Genomic DNA, 20,781 nt, shown 5'->3' on the forward strand with positions numbered 1-20,781 from the left:
GCGGATCATTTGAGGTCAGGAGTTTAAAACCAGCCTGGCCAATATGGTGAAATCCCGTCTCTACTAAAAATACAAAAATTAACTGGGCATGGTGGCGCATGCCTGTAGTCCCAGCTACTCAGGAAGCTGAGGCAGGAGAATTGCTTGAGCTCTGGAGGCGGAGGTTGCAGTCAGCCAAGATTTTGCCACTGCACTCCAGCCTGGGTGACGGAGCGAGACTCTGTCTCAAAAAAAAAAAAAAAAAAAAAAAAATTGAAAGTACCATGTACATTTCTCCTAGGTGTCTTGAGATAAAACCATCACTCTGCTCCTTTGTCTCTCCCTTTGCATTGATCTCTGACTACAGGCCATGTGTGTTTTTAGATACTGAAGAAAACAAATATGACTGCCACATATAATAGTCAAAAAGTGGTCTTATCCCCATCTCTTTAGACTGCTAAAGTTGCTGCCTCTGACTGGACATTTTTACACTGCTTGCCCAGAAAGCCAGAAGAAGTGGATGATGAAGTCTTTTATTCTCCACGATCACTAGTGTTCCCAGAGGCAGAAAACAGAAAGTGGACAATCATGGTAAGCAAGAAACAAGGAGTGGAGGATAAGTTCTTTGTGTGGTTCCAACTTGGTCGTTCATGCCTTTGGGGAAATAATAAGCAAGTGAGATTATCCAACTACATTACTTGCTCATGTAACATATATTTTTTTTCCAGAAACTTTATAATACATCATTAGTGCTTATTAGCATTTATGGTGTATTTTCATGGAGTGAGATTAATCTCCTTTCAAATAAATCCATTTTAACCAAAATTCTTACCACCCTTGATCTGCCTGAGCACCAGCCACCAGTTTGCCAACCATTATAAGTTGTATAATTCTTATTTTAGAATCTCTTTGTTCATGTTTAGAGAAGCCCCTAATTCAGTTCCTGTATAAAATGAGCATTCAAAACATCTTATTTTTTCCCTTCTCTTTTTCCGCATTCCATGCCTTACTTTATGACTGGACTAGATACTTGTTTTCGTTCTTTGAGTTTGGCCATAGGGATACATGTGTTTTTCGGTATAGAACATTTCCAAATTTCATGGTAAAACTTATCTTAAAAATTAATGGTTCCTTTCAGATAAAGCCACTAGTTTCATCTTCCTCACTGTCATTCTAGGAAATATTTACCATATGTCTACTTTACAATATCCCAAATGTCACCTGCTCTGGAAGATAGTACTGACATGTCTAACTTAGCTCCACCATTTTTTAGCTTTTAGTGACTTAACTGGTCTCAATTACTGTATCAGCCAGGATCTTACTTGCAAACGGGAGTCCACTCTAGGTAGATAAATGGAAAGTAATGTATTAAGAGACATTAAGCGGCTCCCAGAATCTTTTGGGAAAGGAAGTGCAGTGAATAATTCTTGGACACCATATAGCCAGGGACAACACAGGCAGAAAAATTGCCCAATGACACTGTGGTTCTTTTGTAGCCAGAACACCACTGACACAGCCTGGTACCTAAGGCCCTTGAAACTAGATGTCAGATACTCCATTATAGCCACCACAGCTGAAATAGATTTCTCTACCTGCATATGTAGCAGAAGATCCAATCTCTCCGAAGATGGCTTCCACTGCATGTTGTTCACTTCTGCATCCAAGTCTGGAGTAGATGCAGCTGAGTGGGATGCCTGTAACCTAGCTGCAAGGGAGTTTGGGAAATGTAGCTTTTAGCTTTCAGCCTCTGGAGTAGAGAAAAGCAAGCTGGAAAGGACTAGCTGCTAATTATTTATTTAATCTGTAAATTGGAATAGGGTTATTGTGAACATTAAAGTAATATGTGTAAAGCTTTTAGTATAGTACATAACACATGGTAAATATTGTTATCATAATTATTACCCTCATTATCATCATCTTCACTGTTGATCTGATACAGACCCTATAAAATAAGCAGGGGTTCAAGCTCAACTATAGCTGCTTGGCCGCCAACCATGACTCCCTTTTCAATAGAAGTTTGTATATTAGGCCTAAATTTGTCATATCTAATAACAGGGATGATTTTTTTCACTGCATCTTTCCAGCTTGCCACCTCAGGACACTAACTTTGGCCAAAATGTCAACTGCCTTGTTATCTAGGCCAGTACTTCTGAAGCCTTAATGTGCATTTAAATTACCTAGGGGGTCTTGTTAAGGTGCAGATTTGAATTCTGCAGGTCTAAGATGGGGCTTGAGATTTGGCACATCTATTTTTTTTGTTTTTTTTTAAGATAGAGTCTCGCTCTGTTGCCCAGGCTGGAGTGCAGTTGTGTGATCTCGTCTCACTGCAACCTCTGCCTCCTGGGTTCAAGCAATTTTCCTACCTCAGCCTCACAAGTAGCTGGGATTGCAGGCAGGTGACACCATGCACGGCTAATTTTTGTATTTTTAGTGGGGGGGGGTTCATCATGTTGCCCAGGCTGGTCTCAAACTCCTGACCTCAAATGATCCACCCACCTCAGCCTCGAAAAGCACTGGGATTACAGGCGTGAGCCACCGTGCCAGGCCGGCACTTCTAATAAGGACCCAGTTAATGCAGGTGCCACCGTCCTGCAGACCACATTTTGAGTAGCGTTACCGTGATACATTTTTCTAAGATGTTCTAATACTTGTCTTCCTCCAGACTACCTTATCCAATACAGTAGCCAGTAGGCACATATGGCTTTTTAAATTTAAATCTAAGCTAATTAAAATTTTACAAAATTGAAGATTCAGGCCAGGCGCAGTGGCTCACGCCTATAATCCCAGCACTTTGGGAGGCTGAGACAGGGGGATTACTTGAGGTCAGGAGTTTGAGACCATCCTGGCCAACATGGTAAAATTCTGTCTCTCCTAAAAATACAAAAATATTAGCCTGGCATGGCGGCACACGTCTGTAATCCCAGCTACTCAGGAGGCTGAGGCAGGAGAATTGCTTGAACCTGGGGGGCAGAGGTTGCAGTGAGCCAAGATCGTGCCACTGCACTCCAGCCTGGGTGACAGAGCAAGACTCTGTCTCAAAACAAACAAACAGAAAAAAAAGAGAGAAGATTCAGTTCCTCAGTTCCTCAGTTATGCTAACCAAGTTGTTGAATGCTCAATAGCCACATGTGGCTGGTGGCTACACTATTGGTATTGGACAGCACAGACATCGAACACTTCCATCACTGCCGAGAGCTCTATTGGACAGCACTACTCTAGGGAATAGTTTCCACGCATGCAACTTGATTTAAAATCAGGATGAAATAAGAAAGGAAAGCCACAATGTGGCCTCCAGTTCTGAGATGCCTGTAATGACTGATGTAAGGTATACACTAAAATAGGATGAAGGGCTTTTTCTTTAATGGTGTAGCATTTTTTAAAGCAGAAGTGTCCTCTTTCAGCACTCAGAGTAGCTTTTTAAAGCCTCCATGCTAAGAGATTTCCAGTAGTGCTGTTCAGAACGCTTCACTAATCGCATCATTCTCTTCATAGTGCACAGGTCTTTGGATCCCTTTGTTTAAAAACAAAAATCACCCTTTTCCTCCCCATGAAGCTTGCTTTTGTATTTTTCAGTGATTAATAAGGCAGTAGGACTCACAAAAAGTAGATAGATGTTTTTCCTCTGCCTATAAATTTTACACTGGAGCTAAAATAACCTAAAGGGACCCTGAAAAAAAGAAAAAATGCTGACACTTCAAAGCACTGTTATCCACATATGACTCTGAAGTCCAAAACACCAATGTGAATGTAATTCACAATATTTTATAGTCATTTACTTCTCCCCAAGTTAGAGTTGCCAGATAAAATAGAGGACACCCAGTTAAATTTGAATTTTGGATAAACAATGAATAATTTTTAGTCTAAGTATGTCTCATGTACTATTTAGAACATACAGTAAAATACATATTTGTTGTTATCTGTAATTCTTATTTAACTGTTTGTCTGTCTGTGTTTATTTAACTGAATCTGACAATCCTAATCCAAGTTGAATTTGTAAGTTTTTATTTGGAAACAAAGTTGACACAATTCATAGACAATTAAAAACAAAGCAAAAATGAGAGGTGCTCCCAGGAACCCATTAAGAAGTTTACAGTGTCTTTTACCTGGTAGATATTCTTATGCCAAAGTTTGCCCTGGCTAAACTAGTTCCTTCTTGTCATTGAGACATCATCTTAAATGTTACTGTTGAGCAAGATCTTCCCACACCACCCACTCTTAAGTGGTTCCCCAGGCTCCTTTATCTCCTTTCCACATTTTATTTTCTAATGGCACTACTTGATATTTTTATATTTTTTTGTCTGTTTGTTGCCTGTCCCCCCACTGTAATGAAAACTTCTTTATGAAAGCAGTAATCCTGTCTGTAACGTTCTTTATTATACCTAGAAGTTTGCCTGACACATACTTTAAATATGGACTCAATACATTTTTGCAGCCTAAAGGCAATATAGGGAATCAGTTTTAGAACATAAGTTTTGGAAATCAGGTTAAAATTCTGGCTCTCTCTGTGATCTTGGGCTCCTAATCAACTTAGGCAAGTACCTTAACTTCACTAAGACCAGTTTATTCGTATGAAAAATGAGGATAAAAAATAGAACCAACCTCTTAAGGTTATGAGGATTCAGTGAGATCAGAGTCATGTGAGCATTGTAGTCAGGACCCAGGGACAGGTAGGTGCAGATCCACCTCTCACCACCACCACTCAGGAAAATTCCTACATCTCAGTTTCTCGATCTGTATTTTACATCTCTTACCATCTCATACAGTAGGAAAGGATATTAAATGGTATGATGCACATACAGCACTCAGCACCGGGCCTGGCATGTGATAACTTTGATAAGTATATTCAGTTAACACCTTTGAAATATAAGACCTGCACTTTTGATATAGGCTAGGAACACATGTACAGTATGGTTGAAGTGTAAGAACAAGTACCTGAGAGACCACAAAACTACCTTTTAAGAGTAGAGTCATCCAGATTCACCCATGTTGTCATAAATGACAGGATTTCCTTTTTTAAGGCTGAATACTATTCCATTGGATATATACACCACATTTTCTCTATCCATTCATCCATTGATGGACACTTAGGTTGATTCCATATCTTAGCTATTGTAAATAATGCTGCAGTGAACATGGAAGTGCAGATATCCCTGCACCAGATTGGTTTCAGTTCCTTTGGATATACACTAGGAAATGGGACTGCTGGATCATGTGGGAGTTCTAGTTTTAGTTTTTTGAGGAACCTCTATACCATTTTTTATAAAGGCTGTACTAATTTAGATTCCCACCAACAATGCACAGGAGATCCCACCTCTCTGCATTCCTGTCAACACTTATCTTTCATTTTTTTAAAATAAAAGCCACTCTAATAGGTGTGTGGTGATACCTCATTGTGGTTTAATTTGCATTTCCCTAACGATTAGTGATACTCAGCATTTTTTCATGAACTTGATGATTTGTATGTCTTCTTTGGAAAAATGCCTGTTCAGGTCCTTTGCCCATTTTTTAATCAGGTTATTTGTTTTCTTTCTCTTTAGTCGTTTGAGTTCCTTATATATTTTGGATATTAATCCCTTAACAGATGTATGGTTTGCAAATATTTTGTCCCATTCTGTGGATTGTCTCTTCACTTTATTTATTGTTTCTTTTGCTGTGCAGAAGCTTTGATGCAATTTGATTTGTCTATGTTTGTTTCTGTCACTTGTGTTTTCAGGGTCATATGTGAACAATTACAAGACTCATGTCATGGAGCTTGATATGGTTTGGCTGTGTCCCCACCCAAATCTCATATTGAATTGTAGCTCCCATAATTCCCACATGTTGTGGGAGGGACTGGTGGGAGATAATTGAATCACAGGGGCAGTTTCCCCCATACTGTTTTCATGGTACTGAATAAGTCTCACGAGATCTGATGGTTTTATAAGGGAAAAGCCCTGTTGCTTGGCTCTCATTCTCTCTCTTGCCTGCCACCATGTGAGGCATGCCTTTTGCCTTTTGCAATGATTGTGAGGCCTCCCTAGCCATTGGAACTGTGAGTCCATTAAACCTCTTCTTCTTTATAAATTTCCCAGTCTCGGGTATGTCTTTATCAGCAGCGTGAAAAAGGACTAAGGCAGAGCTTTTTCCCTATGTTTTCTTTTAGTAGTGTTACAGCTTCAGAGCTTATATTTAAGTCTTTAATCCATTTTGAGTTGATTTTTATATGGTGTGAGACAAGGGTCCCATTTTATTTTTCTGCATGTGGATATCCAGTTTTCTCAATACCATTTGCTGAAGAGACTGTCCTTTCCCCATTATGTGTTCTTGGCACCTCTGTCAAAAAGCAATTGACCATAAATGCATGAGTTCATTTCTGGGCTTTCCTTACTGTTTTGTTGGTTAATGTGTCTGTTTTTATGACAGCACCATGTTGTTTTTATTAAAATGTCTTTATAATATGTTTTAAAATCAAGGAGTGTGATGCTGCCAGCTGTCTTCCTTTTGTTCAAGATTGCTTTGTCTATGTGGGTTCTTTGTGGTTCCCTACAAACTTAAGGATTGTATTTTTGATTTATGTGAAAAATGACATTGGAATTTTGATAGGGGTTGCATTGAATCTGTAGATCACTTTGGGTGGTGCGGACATTTTTACAACATTAATTCTTTCAATCCATGAACATGGGATATCATTCCATTTATTTGTGTCTTCTTTATTTTCTTTCATCAGTGTTTTATAGTTTTCAGTAAACAGGTCTTTTACCTTCTTGATACAATTTATACCTAAGTAATTTTTTGTTGCTGTTGCAAATGTGATTATTTTCTTAATTTTCTTTTCAGATAGTTCATTATTAGTATATTCGAAATGCTACTGATTTATGTATGTTGATTTCATTTTCTGCAATTTTATTGAATTCCCTTATCAGTTCTAACAGTTTTTTGGTGGACATTATGCTAAGTAAAATAACCCAGGCACAGAAAGACAAATACTACATGATCTCACTTATATGTGGACTCTAAAAAAGTTGAACTCATAGAAGTAGAGAGTAGAATGATGATTACCAGAGGATGGGGGATGGGAAGGAAGGCAATGGGGAGTTGTTGATCAAAGGGTTCAAAGTTTCAGGTAGACAGGGAGAATAGGTTTTGAGATCTATTACACAGCAGAATGATTATAGTCAATAATAATATATATCTCAAAATAACTTAGAGAAGAAATGTCAGATTTCTCTCCATAAAAGAGATAGGTAAGTAAGGTGATGGATATGTTCATTAGCTTGATTTAATCATTGCACATTGTATACATATATCAAAACATCATGCTGTACTCCATAAATTTATACAATTATAATTTATCAATCAAAAATAATAATTTTTTAAAAGAATAGAGTCAGAGAAAACCTGGATTCCAACCCAGTTCTGCACTATCTGTCATCTCAAGGATTGATTTCCTCAACTATAAATGATAATAATAAAAGCTACCTTAGAATTTTGTTGTATTAAATGAGATAATGTGTGAACATTTCCCTCTAGCTCACCAAAACTCCTGGCACAGTGCTTGAAAAATATTTCTTGACCAATACATGATACGGTACTTAGTATTCTATCTAATACCTAGTAAGCACTCAGTTAACATCCACCATAGTTTCTGATATTATTATTGTCATTCTTGTGGAGGTTGAGAAGAGTAAAAGTGAAAATTACCATTTGTGGTTGACAGACCAAGGGGAAGCGGTGTACTCTTGGCTATAGAGATAATACTCTCAGGAATACCCAGCTTCAGAGAGCAGACATTGCTCAGATTATTCTACATCTGATTCATCCTAAACTTCTCTAGGTTTCGAGAGATCAAACCACAGTATAAACACAAGGATCTGGAATAGGAGAGATGATATTTCTCTAAAACTAGCCAATACTTTACTTATGACTGGAAAATTCAATCATGGCTACCACTGTAGCATCTCATTTCAACCCTGTGACCCACTAGTCCTGGAATGAGGCCTAATTATGCAGTGTTTGTGTGTCTATTTGGATCAGTCTGATCTCTGTTGACTTTCATTTATGCCCTCCTCCAATAAATAAATAAATATTAGTTCAGAACTGTTCTCTTACCATTTTCTTGAGAAAACACATTTTAACTGTAACCCTGCAAAGCTGAAACCTAATTCACCTTCTCTAGGTCCCTAAGCAGACTGTTGCTAATGTTTATCCATTTGTTTCTTTCTTTGTTGTGTCATCAGGCTGTCATGGTGTCCCTGCTGACAGATTACTCACCTCAGCTCCAGAAGCCTAAATTTTGATGTTGTGTCACTTGTGAAGAAAGAAGCAATGTTCTTCAGTAACAGAATGAGTTGGTTTATGGGGAAAGGAGAAGAGAATCTAAAAAATAAACAAATCCCTAATACATGGTATGGGTGAACCGTATGATATTGCTTTGCCATTGTGAAACTTTCCTTAAGCCTTTAATTTAAGTGCTGATGCGCTGTAATACACGCTTAACTTTGCTTAAACTCTCTAATTCACAATTTCTGAGTTACATTTAGGTATCATATTAATTATCATATACATTTACTTCAACATAAAATACTGTGTTCATAATGTATAATGTCTAAGCCATTAAGTGTAGTCTATGCTTATTACCTAAATAAATTATCACCCACGCTAATTTATAAGTAAACATTTACCAGGCAGTCAGCTACTGGTAAATCTGTGGGCTGTGTTCCTGTCCCCCAGGACCAACTAGAAAGCCAAATGATTCATCTTGCAGATGTGGTACAATTTTCAGGCCAATGAGGTAGACAGGCATTCATTTATGGAGGCAAATAATGAAATTCTTAAAATATAGCTATTACTGTGCCCAAACTCTGAAGTTTTTTCCAATAACTTGTGAGAATGTGGTAGTGGGGAATCCTTCAAGAGCATGCATCTCTTCTCTGTAATGAGTACTTACTGTTACAAGCCATAGGAAGCTTTTGTTAGCAAGTGGTAAAACCATGGATACCTAGAGTAGCATTTTCTTAGGTTCAAATTCTCCAACAAGAACAATTTAATTTTTTCACGTCTGTGCTTATCATGCATCTACTCACACCATATGCTGAATATTTCCACAAATCTACTACTTGCAACATTTTAGCCAATCTTTTTCCTCTAATTTTTCTTTGGGGTAATAAAAATTTACATTATTGAATTATTATAATGTAATCACAACTAGATTTCTCTTGTGGGTGACTAACATTTGTATTGTTGAATTATTATGATATAATTTGAATTTTTTAGTTAAAATGTTAAATAACATAAGTGAAGTTTTTAAAAAAAATTATACCTTTTACAGAAGACAAAATAATGTAATTTCCTTTACATTCTACATTTACTATTAGAAAAATGTTTCCAGGCTGGTTGGCTGATATTCTTCAGCACACAGCTCTGACTTAAATGAGTAAGCAAGGGATGAATTACAAATTAGATTTGCAATGAAGGTGCAATAAAACATTTTTTTGTGGGGGAAAGAGGCTCATAATGTTACAGAAAAAAACATCAAATTTTCCAGTAAATGTCAAAGGTGACTTTCATGTCCATGGTAATTTATTGGAAGCACTTAGAAAGAGAGTGGAGTTTAGTGGAATATCTTTCAGCAGAGATTATAACAAGGTGTCATATGGATTGTGGAAGGCTCACCCTCAAATTGCCTACATAGAAAGAAGTGTTCTTCCACTTACCAAATGGTCTGCCATAGTAACGAGCTCCCATCTCATTCCTGGTTATTCTTTGAACTAAATGGATGGTATAGTCTTCTTCCCTCAATTGGAAAGAACTTGTAATAATTTTCTTGCCAAAATATAGTCATTTTTTCCTCAAAAAGCTCTATAGCTTTCTTTATTGTGTACATACAATTTAACCTCATTCTCAGCCCAGTTCTGTAGGAATGTATTTGCTTTCTTAACTTTTCATCTTAATCAGACATTATTTATATTGTCAGAAAAAAGAAAATAGGGGAGGAAAATTCACCCTTAATTTTTGCAAAGCTGTTTTCATCTCCTCTTTCTTCTTACCCCTTTTCCTATATAGCTATTACAACTCCAGAGTCTAACGAAAACTCTAGAAATGACCCTTGCATCTTTGGTGTACATAATAAATCCTGTCACCTAATATAACTAGCCAAAGAGCTCTTTTCTTCCAGGGTTTCTCCACAATAACATTGGGAGTAGAAACCACAAGTGATTACACTGCAATGATTTCAATGTCATCAGTTTTTGTTTTTGTTTTCAGTGATAAATTTCCAGGTACTTTAGAAAAGTAATTCAGTGTCAAGGCTGGGCATGGTGGCTCACACCTATAATTCTGACACTTTGGGAGCCTGAGGTGGGCAGATCACCCGAGGTCAGGAGTTCAAGACCAGCCAGGCCAACAGGGTGAAACTCCCCGTCTCTACTAAAAATACAAAAATTAGCTGGGCATGGTGGTGCATGCCTGTAATCCCAGCTACTCGGGAGGCTGAGGTGGGAGAATCGCTTGAACCCCAGAGGCGAAAGCTGCAGTGAGCTGAGATCACGCCACTGCCCTCCAGCCTAGGTGACAGAGCGAGACTCCGTCAAAAAAAAAAAAATAATTTCAGATATTTCTTATATTTTCTTTTCTTTTTCTTTTTTTTTGAAACAGGGTCTCACTTTGTCACCCAGGCTGGAGTGCAGTGGTATGCTCTCAGCTCACTGCAGCCTCCGCCTCCCGAGTTCAAAGAATTCTCCTGCCTCAGCCTCCCGAGTAGCTGGGACTACAGGCACGCACCACCATGCCCAGCTAATTTTTGTATTTTTAGTAGAGACAGGGTTTCACCATGTTAGCCAGGCTAGTCTCAAACTCCTGAGCTCAAGTGATCCACTCACCTGGACCTCCCAAAGTGCTTGGGATTACAGGCGTGGGCCACCATAACTAGCCTCAATATCAGATATTTCTATCCGGATATTGTGCTAATTACTTGACTTTGGTAATGTCCCTGGTTAGAAAGATCTCCACAGAGAATCAGCATGGCAGTGCCACCATAGATCTCCTATACAAGTGACCCTAGAACCTCAGTTAAAATGTCAGAGCCCCCTTGGTCTAGTGCCAAAGTTCCATAGCAAGTCTTCTCATGTGATAAAGATGAGTGAGGATTACATATAAAGAAAGTATTCAGAACACATTCCTTTTGAGCCTTTTTGTCTTGGAAGCTCTCATCGATGTCTTACATGGAGATGATTGAGGCATAGCTGAGACATGGTACCACTCAGCAACTTTGTAGGGTTGATATCCTTTGACAAATATAAAGGGTCATATTAAATAACAGAAAACCACTCAAGTCACAATTATCAGATTCCTATAACCAAGAATGCCACATACTGCCTTGCAAGTTGTGGTTTGTGTAAAGGTCTCAGGTGAAAGAAATGAATAAAGGTTGAGACCCAGTCTGCACTTCAGTTACCAAGTCTTGTGTCTCCTTACAGGCCTTGTAGCCAGGAGGAAGGAACGCCTTTTTTGTATGTTGTCCATGGAGAGGGGGCACTTTTTAGTATTTCATATACCCGAATAGGTGCTTTGCTTTAAATCATACAAAGGATCAGTGTCTAGTAGGGGAGATCCGACCATCAACAACTTACATTTCAGTATCACCTTGTACTTGAGGGCAATGAGACACACGCAGGGCAGTGATAGTTTTGTTGTCTTGCCTCAGTTTCTGCTAGGTTCCTTAAGATGCCATAGTGAAAATGATAGTGTCTGTCCATTTTGTGTGGCAAACACATGACACAAATCACTGAAACAAGTATTTGAGAATCAACCCTGTAGTTATTTAATAAAGAAATTCTTTCCTAGTAATTATTCAGAAAAATTAAAATCAATTATTGATAAAAGAATCATGGTCAGATAAAATGGAATTGAATTCCCTGATATGTGCTAAAACATTTCAGTCTTATTAATGCCTCACTTATGTCCATGACAGTAGACTTAGTCTCTAATACACACTTTTGTGAAAACTCATCCCCAGAGAAAATGCAAGCACAACTGCCTTCTGGAGCAAAATCATTAGGCAAATGAATTTTCAAACTGGAACAGAGTTTTAAAAAATCCAGTCTATCCCTTCATTTCACAAAAGAAAAAACTGGGAAATAACAACAATGTTCCTAGTATAGAAATACATTCAATAGAGAGGGATAATTCACGTGTTCAATGCCCCTCTGCAAATTATCTGGGATCCTACACATACAGCTGCTTGACTTGATTTACCCATAGGCTGAATGGGGAACGGGAAGCTGGCTGGTCCAGTGCTATGGCTCTGTAAGGCCAAGGGATAGAGAGGAAAATTCACATCTTAGGTAGAGGTGGACACTGATATCCAGAGATACAAACAGAAACCTAAAATTACATCCGTGTAGTAGATACTGGTGGTGCCCCATCCAGATGCCTTTCACCTGGGTTTGTCCATCCCTCAGCTGCTGACAGGGTTGTGCGCTAATGCCTCACAGCTGCCTCTTTCTTTGAAGTGCTGCTCTCAGCCACCAGGAACTACTGTTAGCTCAGGATGTCAGACTCTCACCCTGACCTGGCCACTAGTAGCCCACAGTCAATAAGTGACTGATATAGGGATATAAAAACTTGGCTCCCTTCCCTCCAGGCAGGACCAGGTGTGTGGGTGAAATTTCAGCCCCAGAACTCCACGTGGGTAGGATCAGGCTGAAACTAGTAACCATTTGAGACCACGTCCTTGCTTAGCTTCCCTCCACACACCCGCCCCACCCCTCTCTGACACCTCAACCTGATTCCCTTCTGCTGAGAGTGTGTCCTCAATAAATCACTGGCACAAGAATCCCCATCTCAGGCTACGTTTTAGGGAATAAAATCTAAGATGATCCATGAATAAGATTTTTTGTGCGTCTGTACTGCTCACCCTTCAGGCATCGAGGAGGAGTAGAGAGCTAAGAGGCCGTTAGACAAATGTGGAAGAGCTCGTGTTCAGCAAGCAAAAACTTTTCCAGTTACCAGGATCAACCTTTTGTAGAAGACAGCAGAATATTAAAAATAACAAATATTATTTTTCTGTCACATATTCAAATTCAAAGCAGGAAATTTATTACCTGCATGGAACAGGAATGAGACCAATTTACTTTCCCCAGAGAAGAGGAGATTTAAGTTAACTGCCACAATATTTCTGATTAATTTCTGTGGCATTTTAGTACCCTTATAGATTGTCAACCCCAGTAGCTGTTCAGTTGGTCTGCCCCTTGCTCTGGCTTCCTGAGGCTGTGTTGGCATACTTTAATGCAAGAGTGTCCAATCTTTTGGCTTATCTGGGCCACATTGGAAGAATTATCTTGGGCCACACATAAAATACACTAATACTAATGGTAACTGAGGAGCTAACAATAAGAAAATTGCAAAAAAATCTCATAATGTTTTAAGAAAGTTTACGAATTTGTGTTGGGCTGCATTCAAAGCTGTCCTGGGCCGCATGCAGCCCATGGGCCACGGGTTGGACAAGCACAAGCTTGTTTTTGTGGTTCTCCAACTTAAGTGTGCATCAGAATCCCCTGGAGGGCTTGATAATACACAGATTACTGGGCCCCACCTGCAAAGTATCTGATTTAGCAGATTTGAAGTGAGGCCTAGGAATCTGTACTTTAACAAGTTCTTGGGGATGCTGATGCTGCTGGTCCAGGGACCACACTGAGATCACTGGTCCGAGGCAATTCTGAAGGCTTATATGAAGGGTTTTCACCCCCATATCCGTAAAATACCACTGTAAAGTATATGACACAACCTAGATTGTGTGACTATTGCTCTGTCTTTGGAGTCACTGAGGCCTGGGTTTCATCCCTCCTCTGCTGTATAACAGTTATCCAACCCTGCTCTTCTCATCTGTAAAATGAGAATAATAATGCTCATCTCATAGAGTTGTTGGGAGAATTAAATGCAGTAACATATATAATAGTATTTGCATTAGAGCAAATGCTAAACAAATATTAGCCCCCTTTTATTTTTTCAATTGTTTTTAACATTGTCTATTTTTTCTTTAGCCCTTTGTAAAAATTTATGTCCCATCATCAGAAAGATATTGAGTGGAATATTTGGTATAAAAAAAGTACAAGGAATGAGCTTGTCTTCTGAAATTGACAGAGCCCAGCAGCTGACACTTTATTTAGTCATTTCCGTCTAGGAGCTGGTTTGCAAATATGCAACTCAGGGGAGTGACTTAGCTCATTGCCAGATGGAATCATGGAGGCCAACAAGTCTGAAAATCCAATCAAGGTGACTAAACTCTGCTTAGAAAGGCATCACAGGAATATATATTTATGTGAAATAAATCAGGGGCATTTAGTAATTGCTGGACTTGAGGTCTAGCTGGCAAAAGAGGGAAAAGATTAGGAAGAACTCATCAAGGTTTATTGTCCATCTTTGTCTGAGAATAGCACTGCTCAAAAGACGAAGTTTTCACACTGTTCTTAAGGCAGCAGTTCTCAAAAGTTTTGGACTCAGAAACTCTTTATGCTCTTATAAATTATGAAGATCTTAAAAAGCTTTTATTTATGTGGGATATATTGGTATAAGCCACACTAGAAAGTAAACAGAAATTTTAGACATATTTATTTATTTATTCATTTATTATAACAATAATAAACGTATTACAGGTTAACATAAGCAACATATTTTATGAGAAATAACTACATTTTCCACAACAAAATAAAGTTAATCAATGGAGTTGCCAACCTTGTTTTATATCTCACCTTACATTATATGTTTTTGGAAAAAATGACTATTTTAATAGTCTTTGCAGCTAATTGTAGGTATCTTTTGTTGTTACACTAAAACTCCACAACTGATTATAACTCCTTAAAGATTAGTTGCAATGTGGAATCTGAAACCACATAAATTAAATTTTCTACACCGTTACATTCAATTTCATGTCTATCTTGCCCTTTGAATGGACGTTTTACTCACACATGATTCCACATTGATCATTTGGAAAATATTAGTTCACTGAGTTATACATGTCTTCCAAATAATGGCACATTTCATTATATAAAATCAGAAAATCATATTTGTTAATATCACTGCTGATCTCGTTAGAAAAATCTTTAAGCGTTGAGAAGTAGACACACATTTTACACAATTCTAGTTTTCTCTTGAATGCTCAAATTTTGTCTTTGACAAGAAATAATGCCAACTGCTTTCCTTAAAGTGACAGGTACACTTTGTTCATTTTCAAGATGTCTGCCAAATATCCAAGTTTCAATGACCATTTTGTCAGTTGCTTTTTTCCCAAGTAAAACTGGTGTCCCATATAAAACTTGGCTAGTTAAATGCACAATTCAAAGAATTTCAAAAGTGCTTTTCTTCAAGACAACCTTCATACTTCATTATGCCACAGAAGGACTTAATGCTCACCTCCCATTTCGTCACACAGAATATTAAAAAGATGTGTCCTCAAGGGCTGAAATTTAGTATTACTGTTTCATCAAGGACTTTTTTTTTTTTTTTTTTTTTTTTTTTTTTGAGACAGAGTCTTGCTCTGTCACCCAGGCTGGAGTGCAGTAGCGTGATCTCGGCTCACTGCAACCTCTGCCTCCCAGGTTCAAGCAATTCTCATGCCACAGCCTCCCAAGTAGCTGGGATTACAGGCACCCGCCACCATGCCCAGCTAATTTTTGTATTTTTAGTAGAGACGTGGTTTCACCATGTTGGCCAGACTGGTCACGAACTCCTGGCCTCAAGTGATTGGACTGATTTCGCCTCCCAAAGTGCTGGGATTACAGGCATGAGCCACTGCCCCTGGCCATCGAAGACATTCTTAAGTGAACTTGGCTTTTTTGTTTAGTGCCTTTGTGTGATAGTGAAGAACACAATGATTTTTGGTTCTACTGCTTTGATTTGCGCTAAGGTGTCAGCAATTTTTCTCACCATTTCTTTTGCATCATCTGCTGATGCTGCTGTTCCAGGGAACACCCTTTGTAAAGCATGGCCCTATACTGCCTTCAGGGATCCAAGAGAGGCCAAGAAGGCAGAACTCTGGCTTCCATTTTTGGAACAACCATTTTTGATTAAACAAGAACAACCATTTTTGATTAAATAAGAACAACTGACCCCATTCTGATTTTTTTTTTTTTTTTTTTTTGAGACGGAGTCTTTCTCTGTCTCCTAGACAGGAGTGCAGTGGTGTGATTTCAGCTCACTGCAACGTCTGCCTCCCTGGTTCAAGTGATTCTCCTGCCTCAGCCTCATGAGTAGCTGGGATTACAGGTGCCTGCCACCACGCGTGGCTAATTTTTGCATTTTTAGTAGAGACAGGGTTTTGCCATGTTGGCCAAACTGGTCTTGAACTCCTGACCTCAAGTAATTCACCTGCTTCAGTCTCCCAAAGTGCTGGGATTACAAGCATGAGCCACCAGGCCCAGCTCTCATTCTGGTTTTATCTGTACTATTTATTAGCATTCCCTCAAAAAGATTCTGGTAGAAAATAAAAAGTTTATGATTTGCTATTGTAAAACAAGTCTTGACTGTACTATGAATACAATTCACATTGAAGTTTTTAAAAAAAATTCTATGCATACAGAGCTGTCTATTTTTAGAGCCCCAAGTGTGTGCCAGGCATTGTGTTAGGTTCTGGGGATACAGTAATTGACAAGAAAGACATGATCACTGCTCTCATGGTGCTTATAGTTTAGTAGGGGAGACTGACAACCACATGTAAATAGATATTGTGATAAGAGCTGTGTGGGAAACAAATTGGATGCTATAATAGAAAATAAAGGGATGAAAGGAAGGATAAACATTTGGATTGGTAGTTCTCAAACTTTTATGGGTATCAGAATTAACTGGAGAGCTAATAAAGAATACAGTTGTCCTGGCTTAATCAAAGTAAGGAAAGCCTGGGCCTCTGTATTTTTACCAAATGATTTTCCAAATTTCGAGTAATACTGCTTTAAATATAGTTCCCAGAGCAAGCCTCTCAAAGAAGGTGACCTTAAACTGAGTCCTGACTGATGAGAATAATTGAGAAAAACAGGCTTTTCATTGGATTTGGATCAGATTTGTCTGAGGTGATGCCAGTGCTTCAGCTGTAGGGCTGAGAAGTTTATTTACAGCTTAATTAACCCCTTTCTATTTCTTATTACAAATACATTTGATCACTTAAGTGAATGACTAGAGGGGTTCCTATAACAAACGTGTTTTATGAGAAGGAGTGGTTACACTAGACATTTTGTATTTACTAACCATGTCATGGAACATCTCTCTGAAAGACTTATCCCATTAACAAGGGACAGATCACATATCCTTACCTTTATAACCTTTCACTGCAATTGGCTCTTTTTCTGACAATGTCTTTTTACATAGTCACTGAACGATAAATTCTGAGTTCTCTGAAATTCTCTTCGTTGTCTTGCTAAGAAGTTAACAACCAGCATGACACTTTGAATTAATTCTCAAAGTGCTTATGCTAATAAGATTATCTCCCCTCAAGGCTTTTCATTAAATATAATTGTAAAAATTACATTTCTTTAAGGCCAGTAAAAGAAATCAAGGTATTTAATTTCTGACTTCCACATAATTAAGTGAATAATGGAGGGGAAGAATATTCCAGCTAGAGGGAATAGTGCACAGGTTGGCCCTGAGATGAAAGAGGGCTTGTCTTCTTCACGTGACTGGAAGAAGAGAGTATAGCTACAGTATGGTGAACAAGAGAGAGAGGAGCACAAGACACATCTGAAAAGTTCAGCAGGGATCAGTCCATATTGGCCTTTGAGGCTAAGATAAGAAGTTTGGTTTTTATTGTATGTTCAATGGGAAGCCATTGACACAACCTATCCATCAAAAGTGTTCTGTGAAGACAACTTTGAGTTTGTACAACAGATCTGTTTATAAAATAGGTACCTGGGAGGACAATCAATATTGGCAGAACTAGCTCCAGGATTCTGAGCTCCATTTTACTGGTTCATGCTTCACTCTATCTCTTCTTTTCTCCATTGTTAATTCTTGCCTTCCTCTGCTTCTCTGTATTCACCTCCCTATTAGTCTTTCAAAGCATTCCATCCTCCCAATCTTTCTTTCTCCTGGAAGAATTGGAACTTGGGGTCCCATCTTAAGTGCAGGATGGCCTTGAGAAGGAAAAGAAACTTTTTGTCTGATGAATGCAAGCCCTCTTCATTATCAGGCCCAGAGAGGTGTTAAAATGCAACAGCAGTGAAATCTCACTCCCACTTGAGCTAAATAATTACATCTTGAGGGCACTTGCTATATGGGCTCTAGACTAACTGAAGCCAAGTAGCTATGAAATGCCATATGCTAGACACCATAATTCCTAGCCATAGTTTAGCAATGCATAACCAACCTCTAACCGATCTTGTTCCGGTAAACCAGTGAGAATTCCTGTCAAACAACTTTGTATCAGAAAACTCTTTGTCCCCTTTTGCCTTTAAAAATCTTGTAACAAAAAGGCCCAAAGGGAGCATTCCCCAAGGCAACTTGGAAGTGTGTCCTGGGCTGCAATCCTCAATCTTTGCCCAAATAAACTCTCTATGTTAATTTTGTCTCCTTTTCTTTTTTTCGTTTGATTAGCCTGAAGGATGAGAATATCAGCTTCCAATCCTACTGGTCCTACTGGAATCAAATTCCAATCCTACTGGTCCTCTTAGCTGGATGACCTTGGCTGAGTCCTATAGCCTCAGAATTCTCATCTGTAAGCAGAGGATAGTAATAATGACTACTTATAGAAATATATGTGCAAGTCCAGGGAAATATTTAGAGCATGGCCTGCTACATAGCACGTGCTCAAAAATGTTAGTGACATATCTCGTATTTCCTATTCAAACTTTCCATTTTTACTGTTATTTCACATTTTGAGCACTTTCTGTTCAAGGACTATATCATTTATTTTCAAATCTACCATATCACCTTGCATTCTGTTGCCACTCTGTAAATATTTGTTCTGTTTTATACAATTATGAAATGCCACAAGACCTAAGAGGAGTGAGAAAATGCCACCTGCAAGACTGATAAGGAACCTCTTCAGGTCAGTGGATGGATGTAACTTGATCATTGAAGGACTGGCAACATTTGGATGGGCAAAGAAAAAGAAGGGCATTCCAGTTGGCATGACTGTTAGTAAATGTGTGAGATGAAGATGTTGATGGTCAGTGAGTAGTCCACATGATTTGAAGTGGAGGATTTGTTTGTGGAAGTCTTTAGTATGTTAGCATGAAACTGAGGAGCACCTTCATTAATAAGGTACTAAGTTTGGAATTTTTCCTGCAGGCACTGGGGAACATTGAACATTTTGACATTAAAGAGGGATATAATGAAAGCAGTGCTTCCTCAAGATTAATCTGGTGGTGTTGTGTAGATTTACTTAGGAAACTAGTCTCCTGGCTAGTTTGTTCCCTGAACAAGGGCAGTAGTCATGAAAATGGAAGATTTGAGCCAAGAGAAAACTGTCAGGACTTGGCAGTTGAATCTAAAAGTCAAAGAAAAGAATAATCAATTTGAACTTGAAATTATTATGGTCGGCTGCAGTGGCTCATCCTGTAATCCCAGCATTTTGGGAGGCCAAGGCAGGAGGATTGCTTGAGGCCAGGAGTTCAAGACCAGCCTGAGCAACATAGCAACAACAACAACAGCAAAAAGCGGTAGTTGTGGCATGTGCCTGTAGTCCTAGCTACTCAGGAGACTAAGGTGGAAGGATGGCTTGAGCCCAGGAAGTTGGAGCTGCAGTGAACCATGATTGTGCCACTGCACTCCAGCCTGTGTGACAGGGTGAGGCCCCAGGTCTGAAAAAAAATTATCATGAGATGTATAAAAGCAGGCCACTTGGCCTCTTTCCCTTGATAGTTCTATCTTTAAAGCAGAGTTAATAAAATATAACATCTTAGCTTCACAGAGATGAGAAGAACTTAAGCAAGATACTTACTGTGAAGTATCAATATGATAATAGATGCAAGAGTTCCTAGCCCCTTGCCTAGGGTAAGGAAAGCAACTAATAAATGTTTGTTCATTTTAAATTATTTTTATACTTTTGGAAATAGAACCCTCATAGACAAATCAAGGCAGTTTGATAGGGGGAGAGTAGCTAAGGGAAAGAAAGGATTAAAGAAGATACTGAATCTATACTTCTTGTCTTCAAATTTGATTTATACTCTAAGACATCAAACAAACCTATTTGCTGCTCATGAGTCTGAGAGTAGAATGAAGAAGAGTAACTACTTAGTTACGATTATTTATGGCTTCCCTCTCCTTCCCCTTTTATTAGGAAAATCTCAGCTGAAACTTATGGCTATAAACATCTGTTTTGCTGACCCAACACAACTCAAGTTCTTTGATAATTAAATTATTTAAATGCCTTGGGAAGAAGTTATACATATTTAAGAGCAGACAGTTATTTACAATAATAAAATACACAGTCCATTCTTTTCTCTGGACCTGACCCCTTCTCTGGTCCCTGAAGAGGCCATTTCCCTCCTTATACCACTTCAATTTCGGCCATAGATACAACTTCCAGTTTCCAGGAATCACTTCCAGTGTTTTTTTTCTGAGGGCCTTTGTAGTGTTAAAGCCACACCTCCTCCTTTTTTTGGTTATTTCTATAAGCTCTCTTCCAAAGAACTAAGAATACTTTAACATGTAGTCAATAAAATGAATCCACATCACAACTCTGTTTATCTAGCAGAATAAAACAATCCCAAGCTTTCTAAGAGGCTCTCAGAGTGATACAGAGTGATAGTAGCTCAGTTAGTCTCACTTAAAGGTGGGAAATCCCCACCAGAATGGCCAAAATGTAAAGGCATTGCAGTTCCTAGTGTATGTAAGGAT

The 20,781-nt window shown here is 38.6% G+C and overlaps 1 protein-coding gene across 1 annotated transcript in view; it reads left to right on the plus strand.

Annotated features, from left to right (window-relative positions):
• OTC (ornithine transcarbamylase) overlaps nt 1–9,855 on the plus strand; it is a 99,053-nt gene extending 89,198 nt beyond the window's left edge. Inside the window, exons 10-11 of the mRNA XM_054472092.2 lie at nt 433–570; nt 8,196–9,855. Of these exons, the coding sequence (XP_054328067.1) occupies nt 433–570; nt 8,196–8,255 (198 nt within the window). The 3' untranslated portion in view covers nt 8,256–9,855. The remainder of the gene's footprint in view (nt 1–432; nt 571–8,195) is intronic.
• The last annotated feature ends 10,926 nt before the right edge of the window (nt 9,856–20,781 follow it).

Source organism: Pongo pygmaeus, chromosome X (assembly GCF_028885625.2).
Source record: "Pongo pygmaeus isolate AG05252 chromosome X, NHGRI_mPonPyg2-v2.0_pri, whole genome shotgun sequence".
Lineage (NCBI taxonomy): Eukaryota > Metazoa > Chordata > Mammalia > Primates > Hominidae > Pongo > Pongo pygmaeus.